The sequence below is a fragment of the Corylus avellana genome, chromosome 4 (genome assembly GCF_965113065.1).
Source record: "Corylus avellana chromosome 4, dhCorAvel1.hap1.2, whole genome shotgun sequence".
NCBI classification, from domain to species: Eukaryota; Viridiplantae; Streptophyta; class Magnoliopsida; order Fagales; family Betulaceae; genus Corylus; species Corylus avellana.
The window spans coordinates 33,316,242-33,340,237 of record NC_142493.1 but is presented as its reverse complement, the minus strand read 5'-3'; the positions used below and the strand labels follow the sequence as shown (position 1 = coordinate 33,340,237).

The 23,996-nt window shown below is 37.0% G+C and overlaps 2 protein-coding genes across 2 annotated transcripts; one reads left to right on the top strand and one right to left on the bottom strand.

The window, feature by feature from the left end:
* The first annotated feature begins 1,972 nt into the window (after positions 1–1,972).
* On the top strand, positions 1,973–4,138 carry LOC132178834 (Serine/threonine-protein kinase WNK (With No Lysine)-like protein). The gene is made up of 6 exons (XM_059591399.2): positions 1,973–2,233; positions 2,338–2,388; positions 2,477–2,662; positions 2,780–2,885; positions 3,196–3,237; positions 3,328–4,138. The coding sequence occupies exons 1-6, from the start codon at positions 2,097–2,099 to the stop codon at positions 3,832–3,834; spliced, it is 1,029 nt and encodes a 342-aa protein (XP_059447382.2). The 5' UTR covers positions 1,973–2,096; the 3' UTR covers positions 3,835–4,138.
* Positions 4,139–7,394: 3,256 nt separating this feature from the next.
* LOC132177388 (Threonyl-tRNA synthetase) lies at positions 7,395–18,554 on the bottom strand. Its single transcript, XM_059589673.2, has 20 exons — positions 18,285–18,554; positions 17,959–18,196; positions 17,780–17,839; positions 16,614–16,703; positions 15,926–16,000; positions 15,676–15,804; positions 15,492–15,581; positions 14,282–14,370; positions 14,109–14,205; positions 13,939–14,025; positions 13,268–13,352; positions 12,464–12,558; positions 12,118–12,150; positions 11,944–12,030; positions 10,547–10,639; positions 9,862–9,954; positions 9,546–9,767; positions 8,889–8,960; positions 8,474–8,545; positions 7,395–7,705 (listed from the first exon to the last, which is right to left on the bottom strand). Exons 1-20 carry the CDS (start codon positions 18,542–18,544, stop codon positions 7,610–7,612), a joined length of 2,163 nt encoding a protein of 720 aa, XP_059445656.2. The 5' UTR covers positions 18,545–18,554; the 3' UTR covers positions 7,395–7,609.
* Between the last annotated feature and the right edge of the window lie 5,442 nt (positions 18,555–23,996).

Genomic DNA, 23,996 nt, shown 5'->3' with positions numbered 1-23,996 from the left:
GAAGCTAACCACTTAAAGTACACTACATCAGCCAATAGAAAATGAATGCGAAGAATAGGCATCAACCACTTCAAATACGCCAAGGAAATTATTTAATGATAGGAGATGATATTTTGCTTGCTGTGAATTTATAATTTTAAGGCACCATATCATTATAGATGCATGCTTTTGAAAACCAATAATTTTTGGATGTTTGTTGGATTGGAGAATTTAGAAAATGAAAAGGGACATTGGGAAGGGATGGGAAGAGCAGAGATTCCACTTCCTTTATTGCTAGAAAGGGATGGGGCATTAGCCAGCAGCTGTTGTCTTGACCAAGACTCTTCTTGTGCCATTCTTTCCTCCCATACCATTTCCTCCAATTCCATCACAAATATTATAAAAGTCTTGGAAGCGTTATTAAAAAGAAGAAAAAACCAAAATAAATATGTCCATTTCCACCGTCAATAAAATCCAAACCTCATCAAATTGCACCTCCAACACCCTCATTCTGTTTACATCACCACCATCAGATTCTGTCGCCAACTCTTTTATTAATTATCAAATAACAGAACCCACTTAATATTTATTTATAATTCTTTCTCTCTCTCTTCCTCACACACACACAGAGATCTAGACAGAAGAAGCCAAGTAGAAAATAATGTCTGTCACTATCAAAAATTTAAGGTCGCAAAAGCTGGTGTACAAACAAAGAAAATAAATTCATTTATTACATCTTGCAATTGAGAGGACTGTCTTTTTAACAGACGGTCAAAGGGAGTGCATGATGATCTGTCAAACTTCTTGATGTCAGGGTGGAGAAATGAGAGCTCTAAACTTTCTTTTTACTCATCATGAACTCAGGCAGAGAGACAGAGAACCTTAAAACTATATATAAAACATAATATATACATATACTATTCATGAAAACCCAGTAACATATTTCAGGTTAGAAAGAAAAAAAAAACCCTTGTTGGATTGGTTGGTTAAATTGGGGTTTCCATATATATGATCAAACTCGAGAGTCAAATTGAAAGATGAATGAGAGCCACAACATTGGTTCAGAATGCCTGCAGGCAAAAATGTTAGGCATTTTCATGATATGCACAAAGTCAGTGATATGGTATTATGGTGATTCCAGCTCCTGGGCCCATAACATTACAAGCACGTTATAAACAAAATGTGTTACAGTTGGACACTTAAAGGTATCCAGATAAGTGATAGGAAACTCTTTGGTTTTGGTGTTGATGTTGATGTTGATATTATAGCTTTTGGATGTTGATGTTGATATAATGCATGCTCAAATTTTTAGAATTAATTTGGCTAATTAATTAATACAGTGTCATATTATAGCTTTTGGGCATCGGGATCCTGGGAAACTCTGCCACGTACGAATTTATCAGTGGTAAAATGTTTTACTCAAGTATGTTGGTGCAGGCTAATAATTTAACATGCTCCTGTTAAAACCGGAGGCTGTGCAGTTTGTTCTTTTATATTGCCAGAATAAATGAAGGTGGTGGGTAATTAAAGCTCTTCTCCTGGGACTGAAATAATGAGAGGTGTAATTAATATATACCTTAGTGTGTCAGGAAAAAATGAAAAGGAAAAAGGAAAAGAATAAATTGGGGCCTGGGGAGATAGATACGGATCATCAAAGAAATAGAGCTGGCTACTCAATACTCATGATGTAGGCTCAGAATAATAAGGTTTTAATTGGTCCTCTCTCTCTCTCTTTCGATAATTCATAATTGGGATGATGAGGTTGGGAGAGAAAAAAATGTATTGAATGGAGGATTGAAAAAGAAACCGTTGGGAATCGGGAAGAGGGAAAAGTGTGGGGCCTAAATGCAATCAATTTGGTAAAATTTAAAGCAGGATATAATTCACTTCTCTTCCAAACACATACACACACGCACAGAGAGAGAGAGAGAGAGAGAAATGTGAGATTTCCTAGCTAGTTGATAGGCTTATTATATTAAAAAAATATCAATATATAATTATAATGACGTGTCAGCAAAGGAGGAGAGTTTCTTTCTCCTAAAAAAATATATATAGATATATACATAAAGAGAGAGAGAGGGAGGAGCAAATAAAGGAGAGGAAATTAAGAGAGGTCGATGGAAGAACATCTCAGCCCATTAGCTGTTACTCATCTCCTTCAACACACCCTGAGAAGTTTGTGCATTCATGAAAATTCTCAGTGGGTTTATGCAGTCTTCTGGAGGATCCTACCCAGAAATTACCCCCCACCCAAGTGAGGAGAATATATATATATATATATATGTTTGCATACATGCAATCACCCCCATATTGTATATATATGCATCCGTTAATGATTTGATATGTTTTTTACAACAGATGGGATGGTCAAGGAGCATATGACAGGTCAAGAGGAAACAGGAGAAACTGGTATTTTTCCTTAATTAGCTTCCAAGCAAAAAGTGTGTTTGAATATTGAATCTTGGGTATCAATATATATAATATGCTAACCTGTCAGGATATTGGTCTGGGAAGACGGTTTCTGCAACTTCGCTGCGTCATCAGCAGCTGAGATAAATTCGGGGGATTGTCCACCTGCTGCCTCTTCTTCAGTCTACGGCAACTGTGAGTTCCAACACTACCAAGGACTGCAACCAGAGCTCTTTTTCAAGATGTCCCATGAGATCTACAACTATGGAGAAGGGTAACAACTATATATATTTCTCATTTTCTTTTACAGTTGGAATATTCAAGTAGCCCTAAACACCATTTAAAAAAAAAAAAAAAAAAAAATGCAAGTTGATTTTGTCCCATGGAACAGTTTGATAGGAAAAGTGGCTGCAGATCATAGTCATAAGTGGATATACAAAGAACCAAATGACCAAGAAATCAACTTCTTGTCAGCATGGCACAACTCCGCGGATTCAGTAAGCTTTTTTCTTTTTTCTTTTTTCTTTTTTATAACCGGAACTAGCTAGATTCTCGGGACATCATGCAAAACGCCTCCTCCACATGATTCGGATAAAGTTTGGACCTTTGCCGGGGAGCGTGACTCTAAAAAATTATTTGGACTCAAAGGGTATTAATCCTTGAGACACGAGGACAAGTACTTGTTACAACAGGAGACAACCGTGTTACTTAAGTTTGTAGTTTCACGTTTACGTTTTTACTTCGATCCAGTAAAATCAGTCATTTCCAACCATATATGTTTGTTCTATTTTCCTGTGTTTTTTACAGCACCCTAGGACATGGGAAGCTCAGTTCCAGTCTGGTATAAAGGTACTAGTGCATTTTAAAACCAAACAGACATGAAATTTTAAGGTTGACCTACACCTACTCTCTTGGGGTTTGATTCAAATAATCTTGCAGACCATAGCCCTGATTGCAGTTAGAGAAGGTGTTGTTCAGTTAGGAAGCATTCACAAGGTGATTGAAGACCTGAGCTACGTGGTTCTACTAAGAAAGAAATTCAGCTACATTGAAAGCATCCCAGGCGTGCTTTTACCCCACCCATCCTCCTCCGCATACCCGTGTAGCCCAGACGCGTGGCATTTCCAAGGCACCCTTGCACCCGGCGCCCCACCTGAATTCTATGAGCAATACAACCAACCTCTGAGAGTCACGCCTTCCATGAGCAGCCTTGAAGCTCTTCTCTCAAAGCTTCCCTCTGTTGTGCCGCCCACTACGCCACCACAATCACAGTTTATGTCGTCGCAGAGGGCATTGGAATTTATGGGAATGGAGAAAGTTGCCAAGGAGGAAACTGATGATCATCAGGAGGTATATAGGCCTGTGCTCGATGTGGGTGAGAGCAGCACTTCCATGTCGGCGTATCGTCATCATCATCAACATCATTTCCATCAGAACCAAGAATGATTATTAGGTGTTACTAGCTAGCTACTTGATTTTAGTAGATTGATTTCTAACGTTGTTAGCAAACCTTAATTAGTTTGGATCAGCATTAATTGTCTTCTTCATATGGGTGTATCTTTTTCTACTACTACTACTACCCTAAGCTTAGCTTTCCTAAGAATCCTCCCCTTCTTTGTATACGAGCATTGCCTTGTTTGTTTTTATGTCTGCCTATATATGTGCGGCTGCAAGCGTGCGTGAGAGAGAGAGGAACGGGAGGATTTACTATTTTATGGATTTGCTAAACGGTTAATTGAGTTTTTAATAATTTTATTTTTATTAATTGTATTTTCTCAGCCAACTCAAACTCAAACTTGAGTTGGCTGCACACATCAGCAACTCTTGCTTTGCTTTTTGTATTTTCATTGGTGATTCTCTGATTTCTTGGAAGTCGAAGAAGTAACAAACGGTTTCAAGATCTTTGCTGAGGAAGAATATAGAGCAATCGCTTCCACTTGTTGTGAGTTAATATGGCTTTTTTCATTGCTCAAAGACTTTCATATTTCTCATCCTAAGGCTGCCTTGTTGGTACTGCTCTCGAGATTGCACGCATTCTCCTGCACTCTTGTTGATGTGCGCAGCCAAATACCACTATTTTGGGTTTTGAATCTTCCAAATCATTCCCGCAGGAGGTCCGGACCCATTTTTTTCTGATCCTTTGACAAAAGAATTCATTCTCTTCATAAAAAATAGGAGGTAGAACCAATAAATCTTTCTTTTTCAATTCATCCCTAGAGTTGAATACCTCAATCAAGAATTGTTTTTGATTCAATCTGTAGGAATCAATAGAAAAATCCCTTATGATACGCCAGATCTGGCTCGGTTATTGATAGAGTGAATCTATCCGTAATTTCTTGAAATCTCTCTTCTGATTCAAAATCGTGGTGTAACGTGTATTCCCCCCTGTTCCGGTCACGAAATAAAAGTCGGAATAGGGGTAATTCCTCTGTTGACTTAGGAAAGCGGGTCAGTTGATTGGCAAGCCAATTGACAGGGCCTCGAAGCAAGGTATGATGGGTGCCAGCAACTTTCACTTGTTAGGAGTAGGGGCTGAAAAGAGCTCTTGGTATAGGTTGGATTTGCTGGGTTTTGATGCTTACCCTATTATTAGAGAAAGGGGAAGGTTTGATAAAGGAGCTTTTAAGCCCTTTTGCTGAATTGTTGGTCTACAGCCCCGCCCTATAGAATGAATAAGGAGAGGCCTATTGATGACCGAGCCATTCTTATACTACTCCTTACCTCAACCCCCCTTGTCACTTAAAGGGCGAAGTCGCTGAAGCGAGTCTAAAGGCCAAAGAGTGATCTTTGAACGCTACTACGCATCCTTACTAATAGTATAGTGTAAGGTAGGTTTGGGTATAGTAGGACTTGAACCTGTGACCATTAGGTTAAAAGCCCAATGCTCTACCAACTGGCTAAGATATTTTAAAATTAGCTTTTTCTTAAATTATACGTTTTAAAATCGCTAAACTAAAACCAAAACCAAACACTAACCAAAGTAATTGCAAATTTGTGAAGCTTAAAAAAAAAAAAAAATTGGATATTATTAGGCTATAGTCTGGCACAAGATTATCGTCATTGAAGAATTATTAGTTATGGTTAAATACTAAATAATCCCTTGGAGTTTCACTTAATTTTTTTTCTCCCTTAAGATTTATTTTTTATCACAAAAGGTCCTTCTGGTTTTGATAATTGATGACGTGGCCACTTATGCCAAATGACAGCTTCTAATTGGTCCACGTGAAGTTTCGTTAGGTCAACTAACGATCAATGGACGGAAGAATGAATTTGGTCTTTTATTAAAATCAGAAGGACCTCCTGTGATAGAAAATAAACCCTAAGAAAAAAAAAAATTAAGTGAAACCCCTGAGAGTTATTTAGTATTTAACCCTATTAGTTATTACTGATTCCTTGTACATGGTAACCTACTTTATGACTAGTGCACTAGTACGTGTCTTACCCTGAAGGAGTGAAGGTAGAGTCGATCGGAAACTATCATTATGACATTATCCTTTTTAGCTCGCCCAAAGAGAATTGTCCAATTCTCAATGGACACACGTTCTTACATGTTCATGCTGCATAAATTTCATTAACTAGCAAACCCTTTATGTAGGTTTCCGAGGAAAGCAAGTTGCTTCAATGTGCAAATTAACACTAAGGCCTCGTTTTGTTCGCAAATTGAGTATTCTGTTAAAAAAAATAATAGTTATTATTAGGAATAGAGGAAAGTGGAATAGAATAATTATTCATATTTCTTAGTTTAATAATAACATATGTATTGTAATTGGAGTTAAACCAAAATTACCAAAAACCTCACTCTTCTTTAAAAAAAAAAAAAAAAAAAGAGAGGGGGAAGGGAGGGGGGAAACCTGGAATTGCTGGAGTGGCCAGCAACCAAATTGGAGTGACCGACCACCCCTGGCATGACCTGGGGGTGGTGACCACCCCCGGTGGATTTGGGGGTGGCCGAGGCTCATTGAGGGTGGCCTGGCCACCCCCTAAATGCTGTGGGGGAGGCCTTGGCCACCCCCAAATCCACCGGGGGTGGTCGCGTCACCCTCGGGGGTCCACTTCAAGGTGTTTTGGACGTGGTATGACCATCACCAGGTCCAGCCAGTGGCCGGGTGGCCCGCCACCCCTTAAATTTTAGGTTTTCCCCTTTTTTTAATAATAAAAAAAATTAGGGTTAAAATAAAATAAAAAATAATGAGGAGTTTTTTTGAAAAACTATTCTATTCCTTAAAGAATAGCTATTCCACTCATTTTTTAGAAGAATAGTTATTCTTGTGTGTATGACATTAATTATTCCCATGAGAACAACTATTCCTAGAAATAAACCTCTATCAAACAAAAGAATGACTATTTCATAGTAATAACCATTCTATTCCAATGGTCTATTCCACAAACCAAACGGCCCCTAAAAAACATATATATTCAATGGTGAACTGGGAATGCCACCGCTCGAGCAAAGTAATATAGCATTACTTTAATTATTACGGAGAAATAAAAAGTAGGTAAAATATCCCATAAAGCCAATTTGGGGAAAAAGAAGAGTCGGGCATGTTCTAGTTTTACTCTACGTGACCTTTACGAGTGCAGTCTTGAAAAATCTTTTTGAATGAAAAATAGCTGATGGAATGACATGCGTTTTATGCAAGCTGGACTAGGGTAAAGATTGAGGTAGATTTGGGTTTGAATATTATCCAGTAAAGCAAAACATGAAATTCTTTGGATATCAATAGGGCCTCAACTCATGGCATCTCCACACTTGGGGCGATGACTCCAACTTCTAGAATCAACTTACACAACTTCTCTCCACTCGTATGAAGCGAATATACAGCACAACTATTCACAGTATGTGACATCCACTGCAATAAACGGATGCGACATTGCCTTCGCTGCATAACTCCTCTGCTTTGAGAATGTTGTTATTGTCGGCTAGCTTGCCTTAGAAAGAAGAAAAAAGAGCTGGACAAATTGTTAGCACAGCTACCAAGACACGAGAAACAATTAGAACACAGACATTAAACAGAGAAGGACACCATCTTTTCTTCTTTTTTGGGAATAAATAATAGAAAATCAAGAATTAAATAAACTCCAGTCCTTTTAACGGAGAGACAAAAGCCCAAAGGAAGAATGATACTAATCAACAGGATGTAAATCAAAGCACAAGGGCACCGGTATTGTTCTGATAAGAATGAGTGAAATGTAACTGTTAATATCACAAGTAAACAAAAGCCTAGTGGAATGCTGCAATTTCTTCCTCAAAAAGCTTCAGTAGGCTCTCAATGCTCTGTACTGAATGATCTGCCAAGTCTCTCACTCGTACACTCACCTGGAACAATAAGCACTCGAGGATTAAATTTCAACCCGTGGAAAGCATCATCAATAAAAATAGATTGAGAGAGAGAGAGAGAGAGAGCATGTTAGTAACCCATGTCAGTATTGGTAAAATTTGAGCTACCTATTGGGCATAGTAGCCTATGCATTTGCAGACCTAGAAAAAAAAAAAAAAAAACAACAACAACAACATAACAAAACAACAGTTCTCTACAAAGTGAGAACTCATCCCCCCCCATTTCGTTTTGCATATCTTGTCTTTGAGTTGAAAATTAAATCAATCTCTATCACATAAACAAGGTGCTCACATAATAGAATTCTGACAACTTCCTTTTGCTCTACTTGTATTAATCAAAATTAATATAAAATTCTTGAATGCTTTCAAACGTAACTTTTTTCTTTCAAGTTCATCAAAACATATCCATATCAGCATACAAGTCATCATTGGCATGCCAATTTAGGTGAGAAGTACTTTACATATCGATTTATTTGGAACACATTAAGGTCAGCTTTCAAAAAACTTTGGAAGATCATATATGACAGACACTTCATATTCACAGCATTTATTACGTTAACAAGTCTTAAAACCCAAACAGACAACACTTGAGGGACAATTCACATGAGAAGCTGGTTTCCATCCACGCATATGCATGCACCAACATGGTACATGGACCTAATTTTCATAGCCAAACCTTTTATAATCAACTGTCTATTGAGCACATGAACAAACAAGAATTTTATAAAATTAGCGTATAGGTAGAACCTCTCCAGTTTTGGCTTCTTCCTCCCCAACAACCAATATATAGTTGTACTGCGCCAACTGGGCTTCCCTCACCTGCAGGAAGCTAAAACTATCAGTAAATGATTCTTACTTTTACCATCATTCCAAAGTAGAAGCAAATTATGAACGGGAGGGGAGGGGAGGAGAGGGGGCAGGGGACTCAAAACCACAATAGAGAATCTACGAAGAGGGAAAGAGAGGGAGTTAAAAATGGATATTATCTCTCTTTTTTTAATTATAAAAAAAAAAAAAAAAAAAAAAGCTACGATGCACCAGAATAATTTGAGCATGGGGCATCTTATATCTCCTTTATAACTACGCAAACACCATTACAAGCAAATCAGTTATTGGATATATACAATAAATAAAACATGCAAGATAGGAATTATGAATGCACCTTTTTCTGGATCTTTCTATCAGTAGTATCCACGTCAACATAATAACCAGCTTTAAATATCTGATCTTGCACCTACAAGAATGCAAAAAAAAAAAAAAAAAGCATTGAGAAAAAAGAAAAGAGCCTCAATTAGTTTATACATAAGAGCATATCTTACTAGAGCATGTGAACAGGTCACAACTATAAATGGTCAATCATTACTGCCCCAACTATTGAAGTAGCAAGTGTTTCTGACAGTTATTCCCCTATGGCGTGTGGATGCATCACGGTACACTAATAAGCAATAAATAATCAACAACACTGCTAAAAGACCGAGGAAATCTATAACAAATGCCTATTTAAAGATCTCCAAAAAACAGAAAACAAAGCCTAGACATTCACTAATCCATATAATCCAGCAACGTACTGCTTGTCTTTATTATATATGAGCCAATTCTCAAGCAATGTACTGCTTGACTCAACAGGACCTTTAACCTTGAAGTTCGAGCAACTCAAGTTTGACATGAGATAAGCCCATTCAAATCCATAAAATATCAACCTAAGATTACAAGTCGAGCTTGAACTACCAACTACTACGCACAACTCGGATAGCTTGCAGCTGTATATTTAAGCACAAGACAAAAATAATGACTGCTGAAAAGCACACAGCAAAACTACCATTAGTGCATATGGCTGAGATTTCTCCGACACTGGGCAAACAATTGCTTGGCGTGGACTAAGCCAGAAGGGCCATTTCCCTTTATAGTGCTCCAACAGAATAGCAAACATTCGCTCAACAGACCCTAGAATGGCTCTGTGTATCATAACAGGTGTCTCCCTCTTTGCTTCATCCTCTGCTGAGTAATATAATTCAAAACGAGCAGGAAGCTGGAAATCAAGCTGCAACCACAAGCATTGATCTATTAAGTGCTAATTCGGCATTCCAACATAGTAGCAGAAAGGCATAACCCATATAAAAGTGAACACTGCAAACCTGTAATGTTGCACACTGGAATTTCCTATTTAATGCATCAGATACACTGATATCTATCTTTGGTCCATAAAATGCACCATCCCCTTCATTTATCTGTACATCATAAGCATTGATTGAGAGAACAGGGAGATGCATAGAATACTGCTCAAAACAAGGATCAACTTAATATAACCAACATCTACTAGTAACAGATTAGATATTCTACCAAACATGGAAGTTTTTATCTTCTATTCTTAAACAGAGAAGGCAATATACAATGGGAAAATTAAAATAACTCTAATAGCCCCCTTTTCTCTAATGGATCAAACCCAATAGGTTCAAGCAGTCCAATTGATAGAGGACCCTCTGAAATCACTACACTTTTTTTAGAATTTTGATTGTCACAGTATCGCATCATAACTTTTATTAAAAAGGTTAGAGGAATGTTAAAAACATAAAATTGATCAACATTTTCCAGCTACACATTCTTTTACTTAGGGCTGACTCAAGCATGACCAAAAGTTTCAAATCCATTTTGGGGCAAAGCTTTTTCAAACACAAACACAAACAGAAGCTAAAGCCTGGCTCAAGCAGAATGAGAATTGTATATATTTCTTCAATGCCAGACTCGTGTAGTCTATTGAAAGCATAAAAAATAAGAGCCGCTACATGTTTAGCTGCAGTTAAAGCTAAGGAGGATTATTACCTGCCAGGGCTTCCTAGACTCGTCCAATGCTTCTGCAAGAGCAGCCTCGGCTTTCTCCCACGTAGCCAACTCGCCTAAGTATTTCTCAGGCCTCTACAATATCAATACAGATAGAGATATTGTGTAACATGATATAAAACGTCAAAACTTCACTATACACACACACATGCACACTCGTAGGAAAAGAGTGTTGAAGGAGTATATGGAACAAAGTACACAGATGCCATATCCAACACCCAACACATAAAGCATCATATACAATTAAACCAAGAGATGCTGTATTCCACACCAATGAACAATACATATCCAACTTTACAGGTGAAACCAAGAACTTGTAATGATCAATTGAAAAAAAAAAATCATGGGCATAGAAACTTTTAAAAATAACAAATGGAGAAGAGGTATTCAACAAAAAGGTCAAATTAATGGCGCTGCTCCACAGAAACACAAGAACCATCCTTGATACACAATCTCCATCTAGTTCCTTAATAATTCAGTGCAAGTAGTAAATAGTATAAAGCTCCTCCTAAAATAATGCCCTTTAAATTTTTAAGTCTCCATGTGTGGAAGAAATTAGCTGTAACTCAACAAGCAATATTATGCTTCTGCTTTAAATAAATTTGTGTTGATTTACAAGTTTATGAGAGTAATTTTGATCATGTAAAGAAAATTGTTCTCTTTAATTAGGAATAAATCATTTTTAATATTATAAGCTTTGCAAAATCAATAAGATCGTTGCATCCACCAGGAACTTGGTTATTGAGAAAAGATTCATTAACAAGCACAAAAATGCCCACATGGTCCATGACAACCACGCGACAAGACATGGCCTGCATGTTAGGACACGGACAAGTTTTTAAGGTCTTGCCAGCACCCAATGGAGGCTGGCAAAGAAAAGGGTCAACAAAAGGGATGAATTACATTGAAACAGGTACGCAACACAAGAAACCCCAAACCGCCCAAGGTGTGGACCATGCTTGGAGCAACAATGAGGGGAAGCACACCCAACAGTTCAATGCACAAGCACAGATCCTGCCAAGCATACAACCCCACCACCACTCACATGCCATAACATAAACTAGCCTACAGCATCACCAAACGAACCACAATCCCACTAGCTGTGATGGCTAGCCAAGCATGCAGAAGCATCGTGTGACGCTGATCCCGGACAAGCAACTCCAACTTCCATTTTGAAAACCACAACAGAAACTACATAGGATCTTGTAACTTCACAAGTTTATGTTATAAAAATCGGTACTGCAATTCAAACCACAACTAATAAGAGACCAAGCTGCTAATCAAGTGGTTATTAGCAGCAGCAAATTAAATTCTAGTTCATAGCATTGTCAATCAATAGGTTCAATATCTTAAGCAGAATTAAGAAGCAAAGAACATACCGTTGATAGCTTCAAGTCAAAAGTGAATCCAAATATATTATACACATATGTGATGAATTCTAAGACACCGCGTACTTCATCTTTTATCTGTGAAATGAAGCACATTAAAATAACAGGCATAGGCGGCAAAAAGAGATTTGACAGGTCTACCAAAGTCAATTAAATTCAAGTCACCTGGGACTCCCTGCAGAAGATATGAGCATCATCCTGTACCAAGATTGAACTAAAATTTGTAAAGAGAAGGTAACTTTTACCAGTCAACTCAAGCAGTGATCAAAAATATAAATTACTAATAAAAAAGATTCCACAAGAGTAATTGACTATGTCCACTAAACGTTAAGTTCTGGTTGGGCTATGTCACTTCAAGCCCATAGAAGAAAAAAGTTATATGTTTGGCATGGGAACCCTAGTTAACAAAAATTAAAAAGAACAAGAGAGATGGTACAAAAAGCCCAACCAGTCCTTATGTATTTATAACCAAAAATACAATTATTAGTAACAACCACATCTAAGATGGTACCTGCTGAAATCTCCTGACACGAGTCAATCCAGTGAGTGCACCACTTGCTTCATTGCGGTGCAAAACTCCAAAATCGGCAAGTCGAAGAGGAAGTTCTGCAAAACAAATCAAAAACACTCAGGATGATTAATGTGCAAAGAAGATATCACTGCCAAATGGATGGGGCTTATAAAGAGAAGAAAATAAGATAATATTTTCAAGGAACAACTGGTACCTATGCTTTTTCACAGAGGCTATATACTTAAAAAAATAATAATATAATGTAATTTATGTTAAAGAAATCTCATTACCAACCAAAATTCATAAGGCTAATCATATGCAAGAAACTTAAGTACCAACCACATACAGTACCATAATCCCTTCACACATAGTAACATGACATAAAACAGAAGGATCATAGATTCACAATACATAGTAACATGACATAAAACAGAAGGATCATAGATTCATAATTCTAGTAGCTTTAAGGCTCACCTTAAGGTAAGCTGGTTCTAAAATCAGTCTTTACGACTAAACTCATCATGCATATATAGTACACCACACATAACAAAATTGAACTTGTTTAAAGTTTATAGAGTGATCAGCAATATTCTCAAGTACTGATATACTCGTACTTAGTCTTTCTACAACTCAAGATGACCGAATTATATGTCATTGGCCATGACTGTTTCAATGACAAAATTTAAACTCGAAGCTCAACAGAATCTATAATGGGATGGTACTCTGTTTTAGACAAAGTGTCCAAGTGCAAAAATAAATATAAGATGCTATTCTAGAGAATAATATCTGTGCCAATGAACTCACCTCTATATGAACGAACTCTATGTTGAAACATTAAACAGTGCCCAGGGCAATTCATTGGTTTCAGTCCAAACTCTTGTTTTTCTACCTGTGAGAGTAACAAAATATCATGATGTCAAAGAACACGGGATATGATCACCTATAATATCCTTTCTCAATCAAGCACTCTACCAGAATGTGTTAAATAAGAAAAAAATTGTGAACACAACCGTGTCTTATGAAAACAATCGTTCATACTCTTTCCAATTAGTAAATTTTCAATCAACTCCAACAAATACGATGTATGATATTTTCAATATCAATGTCACATCTTTTAGTTCCAATGTCACCACATATATCCGCTCTTTCAAAAGACGATACTACTTGACAAGAACATATGTTTATCACTATAGCCAAAATACTTCTCAAAAATGTTATTGGTTCAGACAACTTTAGGTGGCCAGACTACTTTATATATGTGGGTGAGTGTGTGTGCATATATAAATATTCATAACCAAATTGCTATTCATCATCATTGTGCATTGTGCCTGCATAAATCCTTAATATTCAATTGAGCCCACTAGTTTTTGCTTCCCTATTCTTGATCCTCCATACTTGGTTTCCTTCATAATAAAACAGAGATATGAAGGTTTTATTATCAAAACTATTGCTGCACAACATAATACAAACCACACCTCAAATACAAACATATTCTCCTTGTAATTTGCAGCGTGACCAGATGTTTCCCAAAGTTGCATATTGTACATATTTGGCGACAAAACCTGCCAAAGTCAAGTAAGTTAGGTGCACATTTACAATTCTTAAATATCATGACAACACAACACCCTAATCATTGACTATCAACCTCTTGGTAACCTCGCTCCCTATATTGACTACGTATAAAGTCCATTAATTTGTTGTATATCCTAGCCCCATGCGGAAGGAAGAACCAACTCCCTGGACTGACATTCACAAAAGATTATCATGAGCAATCATGACCACGAAACACAAAACTAAGAATAGTAAGCCGTAGTGTACCTTAGTGGGTGACAAAAGAAAAGCTCTTGTTTTGTACCCACCAATCTATGGTCATATTTCTTTGCTTCTTCCAGATGGTTGATGTATTCCTGCACAGAAGATTAATGTTTAGAAAAAAAACTTGCATTATTCGGAACAATAAGCACATCATATCTCGTTAATGCCACTTCTACCATCTTGATACAAAAACTCATCCTAAATATATTAATTACCCTACTAGCCTTCTGACTTATTATCCATGGTAGCGTAGAACAGTATATTGATTTAAAAACAGGCTACTTTATTTTAAGAAAGATGTGGAAGTCTCCACGCTTCACAATATTCCTTCACACAATACTATGCCAAATGAGGTGTATCACCAGATGCAATTGAATTTTGTTTAGTTCATCAGGTTTCAGTCCACATAGCTTGATAACACATCCCATACTACCGGAAACCTAGCCAACCACTCATTTTCATGAGCAAACAGCTCTAGATTTTTTTCATTAAAAAAAAAAAAAAAGGTTTTTTTTTGGCTTTTAATTACCTTTATTAATTATCCACGGGGGAGGGGGTGTGGAGCTTTTCAAAGAAAAATTCTCGCCTGAGATATTTGAGCCATCAAAGTCAATCTTGGAGAATTAAAAAAAAAAGAAAAAAAAAAGAGGGGGTAGCATAAACAATGGAGTTTCAGTTTAAAGAAAAAGAGGAACTTTTTTTACCATGAATGCAAATCTTTGTTGGTTCAGTAAAGTATTCACTTTTTTCATATATCCAACATGGTGCAACAAAGGAATTCCTATTTCTTGATTACATTGACTTCTCAAACATGTGCACAATGTACATGATGCGATCATCTAATGCAGGGGTGTCTATAAGGAACTTTTAATCCTTTGCATATGTGAAGGTACATCTGCTTGCCTGCATACACTCCAGGGGCCACCAAGTGATGGTAATACTATCAAACAAAAGCATGTACAAATAGAAGCTTTCATATTAAATTGACAACATAATAGATATAAAATGTTAGACATCCAAACTGTGAACATCATTTCTTGAATACCTTCAACTTGAAAACTGAAAGGCCTTTAACATATCATACAATTTCAAATTGAACAAAAGCAAAAGACAAAAACACACTCAGCAGCCTAGCCAAAGCCAGCTTATATGACTCACAGGACAATGGGAAAAAAATAAACATTTTATTAGGGGGCTGAAAAAAGAAATCCACCTGAAGACGTTTTTTATCAGGATAAGATATTCCATAAACTCTTTGTAAACTCTCGCGGTCTTTATTCCCCCTCCAGTAAGCTGATGAAGCCTGGAATCACAAAATAATAGGTTTAAGTATGCATAATAAATAAAGCCTGTATATATCTATAAGCTAAGCAGTTACACATCATAAAACACATCACCTTCAAACAAGCAAATGCTTTGACAAAGGATGTGTTTGGTATATGGGGTCCACGACACAAGTCAACCAAGGGGCCACATCTGTAAACTGTGATTGTCTTGTCGGCAGGCAAATCATTGATGATTTCGATCTGAAAAAAGTAGTTGGAAAAACAATGCATGTTAGAACTGTATAATTATGCAATGAAAATATGAACAGTACTTGAGAATCATATGGTTTTTTAAGAGGCAAAATTAGACAGTTTTACTCACCTTGAAATTATTGTCAGAAAACATTTCAAGTGCCTCGTCCTTTGATACTTCAATGCGCTCAAAAGGCTGTTTTTCCTGAAAAATTAAAAAGACCACATGATTTACTGTCATCAATGAAATGCTTCTTAACAAGCAGAGAGAGAAAGGTCCTATGGCATGTGTGTGAGGCACTGGTGAGAGGAGACAGGTCTACAGTTCATCAATGATGGAAAAAGTCTAACTAAACCAAGAGGCAACCCACCTGCGATGTAGATTACTTACGTATTTCATTATACAAAAATACAGCCAGATTATTGTTTTTGAAAGGTGTTTGGCATTTCTAACATTTTTTTTTCTGATAAGCAGCATTTGCAATGAAATTACAACATTTAGTAATGTATACAGATAAACCCATATTAAAAGCATTGTCATAACTAAGGCCAAAAGGTGTGGCCTAAGCATGCACAGCGAACCACACCTAATTCCATCCAACACTTTTCCTCTCGCTCCACTAGATGATAATTTGAAGCCCTTTACTTTAAACCGACTTTCTTCACTTGTACCAGTAGGTTTATCAAGAATAGAATAGGTAAGGTATTTTCGTCATTCAAGAGCAGGAGCAACAGTTCACATTAACATTGATGAAAAAAAAAGAAGCAAAAGAACAATATAGTATACATCATATTTTGGACAACATAATGAACACTACCGTAACAGCCTTCATTGCCGCTGACTGAATTTGCTTGAAGTGATCATCGTTCAAGCCCAAATCACCATAAAATGCATCGTAATAGAATCCCTGTTGGTACCATTTCACCATTCATAAGGAAGCTTAATTCGCACTTCATACATGTAACATAGCTACAGAAAGAAACAAGAGAAACAAAACCTATACAATTCTTTTCAATGTTAAGATCTCAAATATAAAATAATAAGATTTTTTTTTTTTTTTTTTTGATAAGTAATATATATATATAATAAGATATATATTATAATAAGAACAAAATTGAGCAATAAAAAGAGTATTGGAAATTTTAGAAGAAACATTAGATGTTTGTTACTCAACAAGTACCTCGGTGCTGCATCTAGTACTCAACTATCATATGTAGCTATCTAATGTAGTATGTTTATATGTTAAAAAAAATACCAAAAGTGCAACATGGGCAAAAGCTCATTCACAATATCATCACTTATGGTAAGAACAAGCCGAAATGAAGGCACATTCACCAAGTATACACCACAGAAACAACTATAGGTGAGCGTATGACCATGGCTGACAACCTTTTTTTAATAAGTAATCAAAATATCATAAAAAGCGTAAGGCACCCCACGTACACAAGAAGTATATAAAAGAAGCTACCTACTTAAAAGGGGCAAAATGAATAACAAAATCATGATAACTAATCATCAAGAAAGAAACAAAGAATACTAATAAAAATAACATGGCAATGATTAACCTCCTTTAACTCTATTCTGATTGCAAGTACTTAAAAGTATCACTCCCTTAGTCATGTTGATCTGAAAGTCCACACCATCAGTTCTAGTCAAATAAGAAACTCTAAAATCTCTCAGTTTTGTAGATGATTCAATTCGATGAATAAAAGTAGTCCACCAATGAAAATATCAATAAAACTGCGTAATCTAACAACAATTAGAATGGGGAAGCCCCATTAAACTGAATTACATAAAATACCTCACCAACCAGAAACAAACCGATGACATAAACCAACATGATAAAATTCGTACAATTGCAAAATATAACATCACTGATAATATCACATAGAAAAGAGTTAAAGCTAGAGCTATGGTAGCAATTAACAATGACCAAATTGTCTAATATAACAAGTTAATTCACACCAACTCTGGGAAATTTACCTCTCCCCTTGTGGTACATGGCCCAATGCAGAGCTTGCAACCATACTCCTGCTCGAGCGACTGCGCCATCAAAACAATACACTTACTATTCCCACTGAGCCAAATATTTAAACTATGTCTTTTTTTTCGCTAAGCTAAAACGAATCAAATGCACGAGACAATACAAAAAAGCTAGCTACCTCGCCGAGAATGTGCGCGCTGGAATGCCAGAAGGTGTCGCGGCCTTCGTCGCTGTCGAATGTGAATAGCTTCAGCTCACAGTCGGCCTCCAAGGGCCTCGCCATGTCCCACAGAACCCCATTCACCTGAGAAATCAACGCGTTCGCGGCCAGGCTCTTCGAAATCTCTCTCGCCACGTCAAACGGCGATGTCACCCACTTCTTTCCCTCCTTCACAGTCCCATCCGGCAACGTAATCCTAACAAAAGCACACAAAACATAAACGAAGTCCATGAATGAATCGTCAGTCACCGAGAGAAGGAACTAGGGTCTGGTTTGCTCCTTACTTGATGGGATCGGCGGAGAGCGACTGGAGGTGAGCTAGTTGACGCGCCTTCATGGACTCGAAGAGCTGGATGCGCTTGGGGATGACCTTGTTGAGGTAGGCCTCGTCCTTGGGATGGTTGGAGGCCATGGCAGCGAGTGGTAGAGGCGCCGAAGATAAATGGCGGAGGAGAGAGAGATTATGAGCGAAAGGAAGAGAAGCTGGGGAAGAGGAGCGGCGGAATTGGAAGGAAAGGGCACGCCTGAGGCTAGCGCATAGCATATGGGCTGCGTTTGGGGTTTTTTTCGTTATAGAGGGAGGTTTTAGCCGTGGCGTGGGATTTAAGCTATGGGCCAATGGGCCTGTGTTTTGACTCCTTTAGGTTTGGAGGCTTTCTTATTAGTGATGTTGGACCTGTACCTAAGCCATTGTGCATCCATACAATTTGGAGTGTAGTTTGGCTTTTTGCACTGACCATCAGGACTAGGAGAATCATTGAGCCTAAATTGGCTTTACCCATTTGATATCCAACGATTTGTTGAGCTCTTTTTTAACTAGAGAATCATCTTGTAAAGAGTGTGTTATAATCTTAGTGTTCCACATGAGTTAAGTTTAATATTGACTATGTGTATATAAACTCTTTGACATTCTTCCTTTGTAAGCTAGTTTTTAAGGGTGGATTCTACCCAAGGCTTGTATCATTTGATATCAAAGCTAGCCACCATGTCGAGGGGTTCGAGTCACAAAGGGGGCGACCTATGGGTTAAATTAAAATATTGATAGATGAGTAGAGCCGCCCAAAGAAAAAGGACTACCATCGGGTTAGTGTCAAAAGAGTGAGCTGCCGTGGACTTCAGCCACAAAAGCATGGTGGTATGTTACGATCCTAGTATCTCACATGGGTTAAGTCTAATCTTGACCATGTGTATATAAATTCTTGGGCACCCTTCCCTTGTAAGTCGATTTTCAATTGTGAGTTTTACCCGATATTTGTAATAGAGTGCTACAACTACAACTAGTGCTCCAAGCATCTTCTGGATGCATCTACAAGGGGTTGAGAAAGTGATTGTACCTCTAAACACATAGCCCTTAGGTATTAATTACCCACCCTCTTTCACCCCAAAGTTAGAGAATAAAGATTGTTGTTTGAATTACTTACAATTCGAATAATCCTAAAGAGATGGGAATTGCAAGTGGGGTGCAAGACCCACTTGTCTCGACAAGTAGACTCCACAACCCTACTTATAGGGAATTCCGACCAAAAGTTTGAAGGGTAATGTTATGTTGTAGAGTCTTATACGATTGGCATACAACTGAGATAGCATGGCAATCAAAATAAATTTTTAAGTTTTTTTTGTTTTTCCTTACAAGTATTGATCCAAAGACTCATTGTCATTACCACATCATCCTAATTGTATAACAATATATAGCAATATAGTAAATAACATTATTTAAATTTAAACATTTTGATGTGTTGAAGAAAAATCGGCCACTTAATGTTGGTCTGCATTTTAATGGGCTACCATTGAAGGTTAGCCAATTGGCCCAATTGAAGGAAAATCACGGGCTCCTTTCTTCCGGTCGAGAAAACCCGAACCACGACTTCCTTTCTTTAGGCCAAGAAAGCCCAAATCACGGGGATACCCTCAAATGTTGCTACATTTTGAACTAGCTCTATGTGAAAAAGAAGCTTAATCTTTTTTTCATTTCCTTCTTCTTCTTTTTTCTGGGCAGAAACAGGTGCCCTAATAATTGTGTAGGAAAGGGTAGAGATCGAATTAAAATCCAATAGATTAAACTAGAATTTTTTTACCTGCCCCACTACTTTTCTTGTCTTGATTTTTACTGAAAATGCCGTAAAATGTTTTCTCGTATATAGTTGTGCTACATATAATACTAAATTTTCATTCGATAAAATCATACTAATAAATCACAAAACAGCCTAAGAAAAGGATCGAGTTCTTCTTCTTCTTCTTTTTGTTTTTTAATTTTTATTTTTAAAGATAAGGAAATATTGATCTCAAGAGAAAGAGAGAAAATGAGAGGAGAGAAGAAATTCTATTCAATTACCTCAATTGCATGAGCTATAATTGTCACAAGTGTTACTAGGACTACTGTACAACCTCACAAATTGGCATGATAGTTTAATTAACACTTACCACATCAGTCACCAAAATATAAACCATTACTTTATCGTCCATATAACACTGCTTTATCATGTTTACAAATTGACGTGATAGTTATTACGCCAGGTGACCTCGTGAGGAGTTATAATACGCCAAAGATTATAAGTGAGGAGACAAAAGAATGAATCAGAAGAACATTTGATGAGAAAATGGTAGGGCAAAGTGGGGACGTGTTAATTACTTTGCAGTTAGGGCATCACAAGTACTGGAAACCAAACAGGGTGTGGGACTGTGGGTGCATGGGGGTGGTGGTTTAAAACTAAACGCTATGGACATGTGCAACCATGTGCGTTCCGTTCCCACCACACGGTCCAGCTAATTAAAGAAGCAAACGCCACCACGTCATGACGCCCGTTACACCACATATTCTGATATCACACACACCCACACACGTACGTACACTACTCCTCCATGCCATCCGGCCATTGATCTCTACATACCAAAGTTTATATATATATATATACATTCTATAAAGGCCATCCTATCTATTTCTTTCTCCCTTTTGTTCGCAAAACATGGGGTTTTAATTTCATTTTTGGTGTCAAAGGGACAACAGAATGTGCATAGTGATTACGTGGCTGTACACTATTAATCATGTCAAAAAAAAATTTAAAGAAGCGGGTGTCTTGTCACGTAGCAGTTCATATTTTAGAGGCCGGTGGAAATTAACACATCAGTTTATAAAAAATTTGTAATAAAACTGTAATACCCTTCATAATAACAACTTGGCTTGCTCAATTAATTATGTAATTCTTGGACACAGTAACCCTACCCAATAGATATATCCAAATATTGATCGATGTGCAAGAATTTAAGAAACTGTAGAGAAAATCAAACAACCATAAAAGGAGAGTGCACAGTATATTCTTTCATTATCATGCTTTTTTTGTTCTTCGTCTCTTGTTTACTATCAAGCTTGGAAATTCCATTAATATCTACCCAAACCCTAGAACACTTCTCAACCAATTAAGATCGAGCTAGCTCTTTGGGTTTTGGCATGAATTACTATACCAAGAAAAGGGACAGTGCCTATTGGCATGGGAAAGCTACCGTACTATATATCTATTGGATTTTCTAACTTCGGATATATATATATATATATATATATATATATATATATATATATATATATATATGGCTGACTTTTGGGCACTTAATAATTATAATGGTAAAGTAACTGAACCTAATAAAGGAGAAAAAAATAAGAAGGAAAAGGGAGGAGGAAAAAAAAAAGGGCAAAGAAACAGAAACTTGGAATAATATTGGATTATCCTACAATTGAATTTCAGATGGCTACAACCATATACGACTACGTCAACCAAATGAATGGTCAAGATCAATGAGTTGGCAAACCACATGCACAGTATGGGGTGTAGGGTGCAACCGACCATAGTGGGCTAATATTGAAGCATAGGGCCCTCATATCATCAAGCTAGCAGGCTACAAACAAGTTGATCATAATCTTTATGCATAATGCACCTATGAAAAAGTCATCTACCTTTCTTCTTGCATGCTTTTGATTCATGCTTAAAGTAGTTTATGTGACAGCCACGAAGGAGACAATGCATATAACCCCGCCGGCACTTGAAACTACCTAAGAAATTGACCCAACATCACCACGCAATATCCAACGGGCCACATCCACGAGCTAGGCCAGCCTCTGGCAGACATATATGCCTGCCCAAGCCATCCCTCAGAGATTATCGCCTACCTAGCTAGTGTCCTCATTTGGACCGATTTAAGATTGAGAAATGCTATATATTGGACAATGATTTGTATTCCATCCGTTAAAACTTATAATTTAGAGAAGAGAAATGAGAAAAAAGATGGTTCGGCCTATGGCCTAGCTACGTTCACACATTAAAACTTTTTTATAACTACATTTTTCATTTATATTTTTTATTGTATACAATACTCTTATTTATAGAGAAAGAGTATGAACGTTACAAGTATTTTCTATTTTTATATTAACAACAATATTAAAGTTAATTTATCATTTATAACTCATATGTCTTGAGTTCTTGTAATTCTTTAACTCTTAAGTTATTGTAACTTATCTCAATACCATCCATCAAAACTTGTGGCGTGATTATCCAATCATGCATGTATACATACTAATAGATACTAACGGTGGAAGTTCTAATTTACTTTGTGGTGTAGCTTTAAACGGCCAAACAAAAGCCTAAATAAGCTTAAAAGGGATTGAAATCTTGTCGACAGTGGAGTTGCTATCTTGTTCGATGAGCCTTTGTGTGGGCATTAACTGAGGCCACGATCATGCACATGTAGATGTACGTACATATATGATTAGCTAACACCACGCTGTGAACGATAAACTCTGCGCATTAATTCATGTTCATGTACGTGTATACGTCGTTTTATGTTTGTGTGATATACACATCTATCAGAGTCATTATCATCCCTCACATGGCATGGGTGCTTAAATGCCCTCGTGAACCCCTGGATCTTTCTAAGCCATCAACTAGGGGACCGCCTGCTTCAACCAGTACTTTATCAAGTTTCTGCCGATATATATATATCCATGTGCCCACTTGTGCTTCTATGTAATTCTTCATTAGGGTTTCCATCCTTTCCACTTTTGGATTTCTTTTTTTATTCTTGAACTTGGCTTCAATATTGCCTGGTTTACCTAGCTTTGACAAGTTCTTGCTTTTTCGTTTATATATACACATATATATGTGGAGTAATATTTGTGTCTTGGATCTTCCTTCATTTAAAGGCGAGTGATGCAAACTGTATCTTACGCTGACAAATCGTACCGTGATTAAGAATTAATTAGCAAGTTAGCATGTCTTTATTGAGAGCCGTGGACTTGATATGATCGATCAACCAGTCATTATTATTTAATTATTGACAAACTGTATGTTCTTGAGTCTGAGTTTTATACCCATTTTTCACAGCCAGTAAAGATTTGGTACGTTTGACCGATCCTTCAATTGAAAATAAATTTGAAATCAACGACGAGTCTCAACGAGCCATGACTCTAGATTAAGCAAACATCATTGTATATATATATATATACACGCACCAACTCATGGAGGTATATACTATATATATGATTTTTTTTTTTTTTCTCCCTAGGGCCTATTAAGTATATGGATGATTTATATATAGTATATATTGGAAAACATAATAAATTTCAATGTGAAACTCATCTTGAACCATCACGATATATAAAAGCTCTCTCTCTCTGTCTCTCCCTAATTAGACCCATTTCAACAATCAGCATGGAACGTGCGTGCGACTCAAGATATGAATAAAAATTAGGATCACCATAGCAATTGTTTGACTACTCTACTTATATCCAAAAAAAAAAAAAAAAATCCTAACAATAAGTGTGGTATATACAATAATTGTCTCATAATTTAGAGCATAGGACTAATGGCAAAATACTGCCCATACCGTACTTCAATTCCTTTGCTATTAATTATTTTAGTCTTACTCCCATTCATCTGTGATATCCATTGCTACTAATTAACCAATATATTTTTATTGATACATCGCGCGCACTATATGTTTCTTCAATC